Source organism: Eulemur rufifrons, chromosome 7 (genome assembly GCF_041146395.1).
Source record: "Eulemur rufifrons isolate Redbay chromosome 7, OSU_ERuf_1, whole genome shotgun sequence".
NCBI classification, from domain to species: Eukaryota; Metazoa; Chordata; class Mammalia; order Primates; family Lemuridae; genus Eulemur; species Eulemur rufifrons.
Window position 1 is genome coordinate 157,270,605 of NC_090989.1, and position 13,791 is coordinate 157,284,395.

Consider the following 13,791-nt stretch of genomic DNA (forward strand, 5'->3'; position numbering starts at 1 on the left):
CCTTAGTGCTTTCACTGCTCAGCTCTCAGGAAATTTTATTGAGCAAGATCAACACCACCATCACCACCCTGAAAGCCTACCTGCTTAATGCTGATTGTTCCCAGCATCATATAATACTTCTCTTCCACAGACATAGAATTAATCAAATTTTTAAAAATTGGATTTCAAAGTTTCAAACATATTAACTTTTACCTAAATGATGCTTCTTTCCACATATATCTGGTAGCAACCTAAGCAATGAGTTAATGCTTTAATATATGATTTGGTGGGGGGCTTGAGTTAAGGTGGTTCATGAACTATACAATGAAGAGAGGATCCGGATGACAAACTGTCTGCCAATGTCCATAAAAACAGGTTGGTGGAGGAGGGGAAGGAAAAAAATCACAATGAGTTTAAATTTGTAGTAATATTACCTTATATTTGTATAATTGTTTAGAATTTACCCAGGTTGCAGTTTTAAAACAATTTTCAAATCTTGAGGAAGAATGCCTAGGTTATAAATTTGCAGGTGAGTAGGATAATAATAAAAAAAAAAAACACTCAGCAAAGCAAACCATTTAAAGGAGCAATCTATGTACGTGTTTTTCCTCATTCCTCATGGCTGGAACAGTACAGCAAATGCTATTATTCTATAATGACTAGAAGTGGAATCACAAGTGAATATTCATCTGGAGTTTCATGTTAACTTGAGCGGGGTCAAAAGATACATCTAAAGGAACACTGAGTAGTTTAAATGAGAATCTTCGGACTATAGATTACATTCAATTTGAAGGATTAACTGAAGAAAAGTGTAAGTGTGACAAGGCAAAGAAGTTTCCACAATCTTGAATCACCTCTCAATCTTTATCCAGCTGCTGAGGACACTGCTACACAAATTCCATACTCTGCATCACCCCCCAAAACACATTTTCCCTGCTGTGATTCTACACTCTCTACCTGGAGACACCTACAAAGAAGGGGAAATCGGCTTTATTGTAGGTCCAAGGAACACCTACCAATTTTGACCCCAAGTAAGGACTCTAGAAATGAAACAGAGGTAGAAAAACAATCTTAGAGAAAAGTAAACACAAAATAAAAGCCACTAAAGTCTCTATGAGAACTAACAGGGAGAGAACAATTAAACTGAAATTCTGTCTTTCCAATGCTACTTAACACAGGTAGTCCAAACTGGGTGAAGATGGAGAACGACAGTAGAGTTCATAGATGAGGTCATTTAAGGAACTAGTATAAGTGCCCACATAATGTTTTTAAGAAAGAAAACTGTCCCTCACCCCAACTTCTGTCATAGCTGTAGTGTTCATGTAGCTTAAAAATGGTATCATACAAAAAACCTCATACATGGCTGTAAGCTCAATTATCAACAGAGGTAGTAAACAAAGGAACTTGTAAGAATAGATTTTTAAATGGATCAAAGTGTGACTATACATTCAAAACCCTAGAACCACATAATCATCCCCAAAATGAATTGTTTTAATTTTAAAAAGCTTAAAAACACAATGACAAAGAAGCACTGATGTGCCTTAGGCACAGTCCCAAATCAGTGCTGACTTTAAAGCTATGTCCTCTCTTTCCAAGAAAGAGAAAGCAGAGAACAAAGTTCAATCTACAATGGGAGGGAACAGAATGAAAACAAAACAACCAAAAGGGTTATTTCCAGCAGCCTAGATTATTCTTTGTTTTCAGGCCACAACATTGGAAATGCTTATTCTTCTTATGTAAGTCTTTTCCTTACAACCTTTATTTTTTAAAAACTGCAATCTGTTGCACAAGAGATGTCCACATTTCCACTGGCAGAAGAGCCATTTCTGTGCACAATTTTTGCTTCCTCAGTGTGGGTCCTCCTTCCCTGAAAGTGCAAAGAGAACAAGCAGACACCTGCAGGGCCCGGAGCCCCAGGACTATTCCAGCTCCACTTGTACAGCCAGCAGAAGGATTCACGGCATTTGTGCTTCAAAGATCCAGCCCACTTTGGTTGTCCTTCTCAGTTGGCAAACTGCTCATAAAAAGCAAACTTGATCCTCTCTATGTGATGGCAAAGTTTGATGGCAGGGCCCAATTTTAAGTCCATGCACTCTTGAACAGTGGGAAGGGTAAGGAGCAACAGGGCCTGCCCATCAATTTCCTGTTGAGGCATAAAATATAAATTATCTGTGATGTGCATATGAATGGCAGCTCGATCATGACAGCCCCTGTACACTGTTGCTTTGTCAAAATTGGAGTCCCTGTGCTTTCCTTTCCTTACTTTTTCCTTTTAAACAAGTATCACACATTTCCTTTTAAGTGCCTCCGCAGTCCTCCATACCAATGAAACTTGAGACTTAATAAAGTTTTATTAGTTTTACCAAGAAATAATGAGAATCCACTCTACAGAGTATTTGCTTGGCAGAAATTCAGTAAACTAACTATCCCTGTTACTGGCAAGTAATTGTGCCATCTTTTTATAGGCAGGGCTCTTTCTAAATCTGAAACAAAATATTAACTATAAACATTAATGTTTTCTTACTCTGTAACATTCATCAAATCCTGATAAGCTCTTTAAAGAACTTCAGTTTTAAACCTCCCCAATTATTAAAACAAAATTTATTTCAATGTTTAAGTCCACTATTTGTGTTTAAGAAAGCTTGCCTTAAAATTGATCACCACTCTAGAGCCTGATATATTAGAGATGATAATTTTTTAAAAAATAAGCAAATCGGCCGGGCGCGGTGGCTCACGCCTGTAACCCTAGCACTCTGGGAGGCCGAGGCGGGTGGATTGCTCAAGGTCAAGAGTTCGAGACCAGCCTGAGCGAGACCCCGTCTCTACTAAAAATAGAAAGACATTATATGGACACCTAAAAATCTATATAGAAAAAATTAGCCGGGCATAGTGGCGCATGCCTGTAGTCCCAGCTACTCGGGAGGCTGAGGCAGTAGGATCGCTTAAGCCCAGGAGTTTGAGGTTGCTGTGAGCTAAGCTGACGCCACGGCACTCACTCTAGCCTGGGCAACAAAGTGAGACTCTGTCTCAACAAAAAAAAAAAAAAAAAAAAAATAAGCAAATCATTATTTTTGAAAAAATGAGGACAATTAAGTATGGCATGCTTGATTTTAAGCCATTTAAATATTTGGAGGCTGGAATTGAATTCTTAGGAAAAATGCAAATACAATGACAATCTGCTTCAACTATGGAGCAAGTCTGATAAATAGCTTTTTATCATCTTTCCACTCCTAAAAATGGAACTAAACGATTTTTTTTCTTTTGAATCAAAATATTTTTTCCTAAAATTTGTAAACAAATTGTTGACTATTAAACCTATAGTTCTTTGCTAAAGAGACATATTACTAAAAATTTTAAGTATCTGTGATTACCTGGTCTAGGAATATCCTTGCTAATGGAGCACAGTCAGTGGATCTGATGAACCGCACAACATCTGCCACACTCCACTTCAAGGGGTTACTGTCCAGGTGAAGCCTCTCAGCAACTTCAATCCTTATTTCCTTCATTTCCCATAACAAAACAAAACCAAATGGTGTAAGAGCTATTTTATTCTAAAAAAGTCTCTCTCTATAAATTTATAATCCTTCAAGACTGGATTTAAAGTGGCCTTAGGACATGATTTCTCCCAGCAAAGATGGCAAAGGCCCCTGGGTAATCAAGAAATGTTTGTCTTTTATAATATAAAATATCAATGGGGAAGAATTTATCTCAAAGTTTCAGCACAATTATTTGGACAATTTAACAGAGACAAATAGTTTTTAAATCTCCCATTTATTCCTTGGTCTCTATTTTAGTTCACTCTCTGGTAGGGTGCTTAAGTGAATGGGATGTTAATTCCAATGAAAGAATGCTTACCAAAATTATCAAGAGAATACATTTATTGCTTCTGTTCATGAAATATTTTTAAAAAGGAATCCAGTTTTAAAACACTAACTTAATTGCTGTTCTTTGGTGTATATGTGATATAATGTGTACATATGTATATATTAAATATACTTAACCAAATGGCTCAACCAGAAACAGAAAGATAAATAATTTATTTCTACAAAACCATATATATTATGAAAAATATTAAGAAGGCAATTTTCACAATGCTAAATGACAGGCTACAAATAAGCTACCAATGAAGCATTTTTTTACTTAAAACATACAGCTACTCTGAAAGAGACTTCCCCTCTTGTAAGTAGCTGATCTCCAAGTAATCCTTGAAATACATGCAAATCACTGCATTATTTTAAAAGAGACCCTGGAAATTCTACACAAGCCTGTAATGAAAGAAGTGGAATGCTAGTATCATTAACAATTAGATTCTAGAGGGAAATTCTAGACAGAGAGAAAAAAAGAAACTATTTTTCAAATGGTACCTTTGGTGAAGGAGGTTTATTTTCATCATCAGAAAATGAAAAAGTGCGAAGCTCTCTTTTTCTCTTTTGTCTGTCTGGAGGCAGCGATGCGGACATCTCACTTTGAGTGGGAGAAGAGGAGCATGACTTTTTTTCTGACATTTCTGACTCTTCTTGTAGCTCATCCTGTTGCTCAGAGGTACTGCCTTCACTGAGGGAATCGTCATCCCCTTCATCTGGGTCATCCTCATCTTCACCCCCACTTCCCTGAAATATTGTAAAAGGAGAGAAGTCTCATTGAAATTCAGACCAAACCAGTTCCTGGGCCACAAAACCAACTTCTATAGGCCAGAGATCTGCATTAGAAAGATTTGCAGGTATTCTTTCTGTGCCCATATTGTGAAGCAATGGTCACTTGGCTTCCAGACATTACAGGTGCATCATAGACCTCATACCTGGGGAGAGCCTGCTGGGGTATTATCAACAGATGCAGAGGAGCGTTTCTTCTTATGAACAAAAACATTTTTCCGCCTCTTTCTCCTCTTACTGGCTTTTTTCAGGGCACAAGCTAAGTTACTATGCCCACCAGGTGGTCTCCCAATTCTTTTATTTTTCTTCTTTCCATAATAGTGTGCTAAATGTGGATGACAAAGAAAAATAAAGTAGCTTCATTATTTCTGTGCACCTCAAAACCACAGGAGATTTTATTAGTGCAGTAGAAAACAGGTACACTGTATTTGATTGAGGTGTAAATTCCATTGAGTGGAATAAACAGATCTTCATTATATAATTTTATTAGTACTAACAAATGCATAAACCTGAATAACCCCCCATACCAAGATATAGATCATCTTCATCAATCTAGAAAGTTCCCAGGGTCCCTTTCCAGTCAGTTCCCCTTACCAGAAGCAATCATTATTCTGATCACTATCACCGTGGATTAGTTTTGCTCTATGGAACCACACAGTAGGTACTTCTTTGTGTGTACAGCTTCTTTCACTCAACATAATGGTTTTGAGTTTCACCTACGCTGTTGTATATATGAGTGGTTCTTTCCTTTACATTGATGAATAGCAATCCAGTCTAGGAATGTACCAGTTTATCTATTCTCCTGCTACAGGTACTTGGGCTGTATCCAGGTTTCAACTGTCATTAATTAAGTTGCAATGAACATTCCTGTAAGACTTTTTTTTTTTTTCTATTTTCCCACCTCACAATGCAGGCACCTGTAAGACTTCTAATGGCCATGTTTTCATTTCCTTGAATAAATACTTAGGAACGGAATTGCTGGATCCTAGGATAGATGTATTATTATTTATTTATTTATTTATTTTTTAAGACAGAGTCTCACTCCTTTGCCCAGGCTAGAGTGCTGTGGCGTCAGCCTAGCTCACAGTAACCTGAAACTCCTGGGCTCAAGAGATCCTCCTGCCTCAGCCTCCTGAGTAGCTGGGACTACAGGCATGTGCCACCATGCCTGGCTAATTTTTTCTATATATACTTTTAGTTGTCCGGCTAATTTCTTTTTATTTTTTTAGTAGAGATGAGGTCTCACTCTTGCTCAGGCTGGTCTCTAACTGCCGAGCTCAAGCAATCCTCCCGCCTCGGCCTCCCAGAGTGCTAGGATTACAGGCGTGAGCCACCACACCTGGCTGGATAGATGTATTATTAACTTTTAAAGAAACTACCAGTTTTCCAAAATGGATGTATAATTTTACACTCCTACCAGCAATACATGAGATCTAGTTGCTCTACACCTTTGCCAACATGTAGTACTGTCTTTTTCATTTTAGCCAAATTAGTGGATTATGTAGTAATTTTTCATTGCAGTTTGATTTGCATTTCTCTGATGACTAATGATGTTATGTACTTTTTCATGTGCTTTTTGGCCATTTCTATATCTTCTCATGAAGTATATGCTCAAGTCTTTTATTAATCTTTTAAAACTGTTCTCGTTTTAAAATTTTTTTTTACTGAGATATAATTCACATAACATAAAATTCACCATTTTAAAGTGCACAATTCAGTAATTTTTAGTATATTCACTATGTTATGCAACCATTACCACTATCTAATTCCAGAACATTTTGTTTCTCTTCATTTGTTTATTTATTTTACTTGAGGTGAAGTTCACATAACATAATATTAACCATTTTAAAGTGTACGATTTGGTGATATTTACTGTATTCACAATGTCACGCAACCACCAGCTCTCTTCAGTTTCAAAACTTCTCTTTTCCTTATTGAGTTATGGGAGTTCTTTATATATTCTGGAGAGAAGGTTTTTGTTGGATATATGTATTAAGAATATTTTCTCCAAATCGTGGCTTATCTTTTCCTTTTTAATAAATGGTATTATTCAAAGAGCTGAAGGTTTTAATTTGGGTGATGCTTCATTTACTAATTTTTTTCTTTATGTTAGTATATTTCTAGGTCCTTTCTAAGAAATCTTTGCCTACCCCAAGATCTTGAGAATCTTTCTTTTTCTTCCTCTAGAACCTTATAGTTTTAGCTTTTACATTAGGTCTACATTCTTGAATTAGTTTTGTATATGAGGTAGGAACCAAAGAGTTTTGTTTTTGTTTTTTCAATTTGGATATCCATCTGTACCTGCGCTATTTGTTAAAAAGAATTTCCTTTCCCCATTAAATGTCTCTGTCATCCTCGTAGAAAACCACTTAACCATATAAGTTTGGATCTTTTTCTGGACTCTCTATGCTGTTGCATCACTCATCCGACTATTCTTTAATACCATACTCTTTTGTTTATTATAGCTTTATGGTTAAAAAAAGAGAGAGAGAAAGTCCTGCAACTTTATTCTTCTTTATCTGGATTGTTTTGGCCATTCTAGATCCTTTGTATTTTCATATACATTTTAGAATATAGAGATAATTCTAAAAATGAAACATATTCTAGCTCTGAGTTATACCTTAAAGTAATATCAAAATAAAATTTTCTGCAAAAAATGAATTCTTCTGAAGGATGTAAATCCATTTGACATCACTGAAATTACTAATTGGGAAAAATTATAGACTCTCCTAAATACTAGGCTAATTTCAACTACATCATTGTGAAAGATAAATTCAGACCAAAAGAATAATAAAATACACATACCTTCCTTCCAAAGACTCAAAGTGGTGTACTTTTATATGTACTTATATAAATAGTATCTTTCACTTAGCTCCTAATAATTGCAATTTCCTAAACTAAATGCTGAGTCTAATACAATAAAAAGCAAAGACAATCAATCCCTGCCCTTAAGGAGTTTACAATCCAATAAATATAAATAGAACTAGAAGGTTAGACTCTTACATGATTTTGTAATTCAAATACTAATTACAAAGCTTGTCATGCTAAGTATGGACCTTGGAGCAGCAGAATCAGTGGTATCTGGGGGCTTGCTGAAAATGCAGACACACACTCAGGCTCCAGACACCCACAGACCTGATAAATCAGAACCTCCATTTGAATAAGATCCTCAGGTGATTTACATGCACTATAAAGTTTAAGAGGCCCAGATCCCTAAAAGAAATCCTTCAGGTTGAACAAGGTAAAATCCTCCTCCATATTAATTCTGCCAAGTGACATCACGGCTTGTAGGATTTAAGGAAAGGTAGGATCAGAATTTTGTCTTTGGGTGACAATGCCTTGACAAGGCTCCAAATTGGAAATTTCATCCTATATGACCCCTGCCCCAGTTTGACAAAGGAGAAAATGAGGGAACAGGTGTTGCTGTGACTATTCAGAGTCAGGTTGCAACTACCTCCTCTCCTGCTATTTCCACCTCGCCAACCACCATTGGCTTCCTTGCTGCTCCTCACCTGCCTCAAGGCTGTGCCCTTGCTGTCCCCTCCCCAGAGCACTCCCACCAAGATTATCTACACAGCTGGCTCTCTTCTTTCCTTTAGGTTGTTACCTGTCAGAAGACTTCCTGACCACCTGCACAAAGAGCACCCCACCTCCCAGCCTCCTTACTTTCCTACCTTGCTCCACTGTTCCCCATAATACCTCTCTCTCTATATTTGTTCCCTTGTTTATCTGTCTCCCATATTAAATGTAAACTCATTGAGGATAGGAATTTTGTTCTTTATTGTTATATCCCAGTGCTAGAACACTGGAAGCACATAGTGGGCACATAATAAATATTTGAAGATTATATGAATGAATTACAGATCATATTAGACATAATAGCTAACGCATATACATGCTATATGTAAAAGTTGCATACTAGGGCCCCTGGGCCAATTCTTACAATTTTAAAAGGGTTTTTTTTTTTTAATTTTTATTTTTTGAGACAGAGTCTCGCTCTGTTGTCCGGGCTAGAGTGCTGTGGCATCAGCCTAGCTCATAATAAACTAAGACTTCTGGGCTCAAGAGATTCTCCCGCCTCAGCCTCTCGAGTAGCTGGGACTACAGGTATGCACCACCATGCCTGGCTAATTTTTCTATTTTTTGTAGAAATGGGGTCTCGCCCTTGCTCAGGCTGGTCTTAAACTCCTGACCTCAAGTGATCCTCCTGCCTTGGCCTCCTAGAGTGCTAGGATTACAGGCGTGAGCCACCACGCCCAGCCTAAAAGGGTTCTTAAAAAATGAAAACAGAAAAAAACAAAAAAGAGTATGTGACCGAGGTCATAAGACCTACAGCATAAAATATTTATTATCTGGCCTTCATAGAAAAAGTTTCTGTACCTCTGCTATTAATATACATGAATGTCTGCAAAAGAAAAAAACCTTCCAGGATGTAAGGTATGGTCAGCTGCTATAGTTAACACATTGGAAAAACATGACTCACTGTATTTGGTCTTTGTAAGTACAGAACAGTTCTCAGAACACTTATCCAGAACCATCCGTGGACCGAAGAGGTTAGGACAGCATTCCAGTTTGATACAGGTTTGCCGGCAGAATTCAGTCACTCGATCTGCTGTTTTCACTATCTCAACAGTAGCCCGATAACTCTTTCCTTTATATCTGCCATTGGAAGACATCAGATGCCAAATTTACTGGGCTAATGATTACCCAGAGAAAAATCTAACATATTAATATACCTGAAAAGTATTTTTGCTTCTTGGAATATCCTATATCCTTTATAGTTTGAGGACTCGGAAAACAATAAGGAAGTTCTGCATATTGTACTTAAATTAAATCTGGTAAGTTATGACAACTAAGAGCTGAGTTATTTAAATTAGCAAAATAAAGTTCCTGCTTTCTTTTCCTAAGTTAAGGCTTTCAAATAGCAATTTCACTAACTAGTATAAAAAGAAAAGTGACTTCTCACTAAGTCTTTCTTTACCCTGGGCAGTGACGCTCAGAGTGTGGTCCAAGGACCAGTACAACCTGACAATTGTTACCCATCCATGATAAGATCAGGTCAGAAAGCAAGAGTAAATGTTTGTAAATTTTCACAGTAATTTGAAAAAGTAATTTTATGTCTTTTAAATATAATAACAAAAAATTATTCTTGCATTTTTATGGCTTTTAAATCTCATATTTCTTGTTTGTTGGTTTTGTTTTGTTTTTTTTTTTTGAGACAGAGCCTCGCTTTGTTGTCCTGGGTAGAGTGCAGTGGCATCATTGTAGCTCACTGCAACCTCAAACTCCTGGCTCAAGCGATCCTCCTGCTTCAGCCTCCTCAGCTGGGACTACAGGCACACACCACAATGCCCAGCTAATTTTTCTGTTTTTAGTAGAGATGGGGTCTTGCTCTTGCTCAGGCTGGTCTGGAACTCCTGAGCTCAAGGAATCCTCCCACCTCGGCCTCCCAGCATGCTAGGATTACAAGTGTGAGGCCCCGTGCCTGGCCCAGATTTCATATTTCCTATGATTTATTTTTACCGTATTTTATAAATGTACTGATCCTTGACAGAATGGAAATCTAAAAAAGAAAATGAGCCTGGTCCTTCACCACAAATAGCTGAAGAAGCACTGCCCTAGGAAATATAAGTATTCTGATATCCACAGAACTGATTCTGTGACCTATTAAAGACAAGTAACAGTAAAAGACAGAGCAGTCTACTCACTTGGCTTTTAGGACTTCCCCACATCCATGCCACACAGAGTCTTTGTCCAGCTGGAGCTCCCGAAGGACACGACTGGGTTTATAAGCTGCATTGATAAGTAAAGTGAGGACCTGAGCTCGGTTTTAAAGCAAAAATATGGGTTGGGAAGGAGAAAAGCAAACCATTAGAACCACAGCACTCTTGCTATACCTCAGAATGTTATGGTCATTTAGGAGATTAATTCTAGTCAAATTAATTAACAAACGTTAACCAAATAATACTGAAGATATGACTGCTGCCCAAAGTTGCAGTAAGAGAATAACCAGATCCTTTTAAACATTCAAAATGTTATGGTCAGGAAAAAACAGGCACCATTCATGAATTTCAAATTACTCTAGCACATGCTTTCAAATGCTTTCGCAGCCATGATACACAGAAAATTTTGTTTGGAACACTATGAAGATACCTAAGCTTTCTCATGGCTGGAGGAGGCTGGCTGAGAAGCTCCAGCTTCCCTAAACTCTGCCTTGCCACCCTGAGGGCTAAAACGTTCAGTATGTCCCCTATCTGTTACACACAGCACAACACACTGGCTGTTGTGTAACTTTATCATGGACCCTAGATTAATGTCACACAGCCTCTCAGTTGCAGACTAATCTCACAGTTCACGCTTGCACAGTTCTCATGTGGTCTCTGGCAGGCGACCTTTCTACACTGACAGAGGTGAACCTGCTATGTGAAGGACTGCTTAGGTGAATGTTTCCTAGGGAGTAGAAATAATAACATGCCCTGTTCACTATGTAATACACGAGAAAAGTTAGTAACCTTTGATAAAACCTAGAGTTGTCATGTCTATGGCATGCACCTCCCTATATGAATAAGCCTAAGAGAATGCTGTGAAATTTCCAAGCTCTTTTGCTCTAGGCCAGAACCTTACCTCTCTAAGGACCAGAACACAGTTCCCAGGTCCTACACATTGAGGCAGCTCCGCAATTCTTCCTTTATTAAGATATGGCCCTGAGAAGCAACGGTGGTTGAAGTATATCTTTGGACAGCAATATTTTCCATTAATCACAACTGGGAAATGAAGAGAAAGAAATATTCAGAACAGTCATTCACTGCCCCACGTTCCCAAAGCTGAATGACTAGGGGAAAAATATACACCATTATTTAAAGTTCGGAATTACATATTTTGAAGCTTAACACATTGTCTGAGAATGCTCTTGAAATACCTTATGATACAGAGCTTATACTTACCTTATTTTTACTTACAGAGTTTATCACTCGGCTAAAATCAAACAATATACTGAATTACATGCCAATTAGTTCCTGGGATAATACAATATTGTTCCAGAGCCCTGTACTTCTATTGCTAAAGGAAGTAGAAGATCTACTTCAAGAATCCCTGATGATTCCAGATGATCAATAATTTCTTTTCTAGGTCATCAAAACCCAACTATTCAAAAATCTATTATGGAATATTTCTAGGAATTGATGTTGAATATTATTTAGAACTACTGTTTGTATGTTTACCTCCTTAAAATCACGAAACTAATATGGCAGTTTTTGATGCTGTGGGAGCTCTCCCATCTCTGATGACTAAAGTATGCTATGACCACAACTCTAAGTTCTTCTTGTACTGTGGGGTGTAACTGGGCCTAAAGACCCCTTTCTTCAACTATTTGTATGAATACTATACTTCATAATTATGTTTTTTTTTTTTTTTTTGAGACAGAGTCTCGCTCGGTTGCCCAGGCTAGAGTGAGTGCCGTGGCGTCAGCCTAGCTCACAGCAACCTCAAACTCCTGAGCTCAAGGGATCCTCCTGTCTCAGCCTCCCGAGTAGCTGGGACTACAGGCATGCACCACCATGCCCGGCTAATTTTTTCTATATATATTTTTAGCTGTCCATATAATTTCTTTCTATTTTTAGTAGAGATGGGGTCTCGCTCTTGCTCAGGCTGGTCTCGAACTCCTGAGCTGAAACGATCCGCCCACCTCGGCCTCCCAGAGAGCTAGGATTACAGGCGTGAGCCACCGTGCCCGGCCCATAATTATGTTTTTTAAAAATCTCCTCATAGTGGTTGGCATTTCAGCTATGTGAAAAATTCAAACACTAAAACACCTTCATTTTGATATAAGGCAGAAAGAAGCTCTTCTGATAGATATTGCCCATTAACCCAACATTGAGGAAAAGAGATACGTGCACATTGCCCACTGTCCACAGGACTCTAAAGTCCATAATGCTGTAATTAAGAATGCAGTCTTAGCACAGTGGTCAGCATGTTGGTGCCTACGTTCCCATTTGAACTCTACACCCAGATCCTCCTCTTTGGGATTAAGGCACTCATGCCCCTCTTGATGGGAATGTTTTCAGCTTACAACTCTCAGTTGTAAGTCTATCTTAGAATTGCCCTGAGCTGGGGACCACCCTTGGTAGGAAGACAGCCACGTTGCCCCTTGTAAGGTAGGGAGGGAGCAGAGGCCCACTTCCAATAACTGGTCTTATAAGGTGTGGCTACTATGCCTGAATCAGGGACAACTTTGAGTGGCTATATCAGCTCCAAGGCTCCCCATGGAACTAGAAGAAACTTCTGTTGCAACTGCATTGTTGTTCAACTTCTCTCTTTGCTGAATCCTGCTTCCTTTACTCTCCTCCCAAGAGCTGTTCCCAAAAACACTCTCCAATGAAACTCCTACATGCAATATCGGACTTTCAGACTCTGTTTCCCAGGGAACCTCACCTATGACAAAACCCAAACCAGAAGCCCTTGGCTGAAGTCACATAGGAGATATTAATGCCTTAATCCTGTAGTTTCAATAGGCATTTGAATTGCCAGCAATGCATCAAAAATGAGTAGACGGGTGCCTGTAGTCCCAGGTACTCAGGAGGCTGAGGCAGGAGGATAACTTGAGCCCAGGAGTTTGAGACCAGGCCGGGCAATACAGCGAGACCCCATCTCAAGGAAAAAAAAAACAAAAAAATAACCAAACGAACAAAACCCCCAAGGAGTTACATAGCCCTAATTCTCTATGGATAAATGATGTAATGAAAAGGTAGTAGGTGGAAGAGACAGAAGTATAGGTGTACAACTTGAGAAGGATCTGAGTTGCATTTCTGGCCCTTCTGCTCATAAGCTGTGTGACCTCTCTGAGCTTTGCTTTGCTTTCTTTTCTGGGCATTTAAAAAAGATCATTAAAATGCCCAATCTGTGCTAGAATCTACACAGCCAAGATCCTAAGTGTTATACAACCAACACAGGGGAAGTTAAGAGTAGTTCAACAGAGATACCTGGACAAAAGGCATGAACCTCCAGCAAGGATCTTTGTCTCATTTATCAGGCACTGACTCTCTTATTCCAGTGCTTTTTTTTTTTGATATATAAATTGTGAAATGTATATACAAAGTGTGCATATCATAAGAAGATTTTTAAAAAGAATAACCCCGTCACCTCTCACCCAGCTAGCTTAAGA

At 38.4% G+C, this 13,791-nt stretch overlaps 1 protein-coding gene across 8 annotated transcripts in view; it reads right to left on the bottom strand.

Annotated features, from left to right (window-relative positions):
• Positions 1-244: 244 nt before the first annotated feature.
• Positions 245-13,791, bottom strand: part of SFMBT1 (Scm like with four mbt domains 1) — a 129,804-nt gene continuing 116,257 nt past the window's right edge. For all 8 annotated transcript variants that reach the window (XM_069475887.1, XM_069475880.1, XM_069475882.1 and 5 more), the window contains 7 exons: positions 11,256-11,395; positions 10,340-10,449; positions 9,115-9,290; positions 4,778-4,956; positions 4,344-4,589; positions 3,351-3,479; positions 245-2,122 (listed from right to left, as the gene is read on the bottom strand). In XM_069475887.1, the coding sequence (XP_069331988.1) occupies positions 1,982-2,122; positions 3,351-3,479; positions 4,344-4,589; positions 4,778-4,956; positions 9,115-9,290; positions 10,340-10,449; positions 11,256-11,395 (1,121 nt within the window). In that variant the 3' untranslated portion in view covers positions 245-1,981. The remainder of the gene's footprint in view (positions 2,123-3,350; positions 3,480-4,343; positions 4,590-4,777; positions 4,957-9,114; positions 9,291-10,339; positions 10,450-11,255; positions 11,396-13,791) is intronic.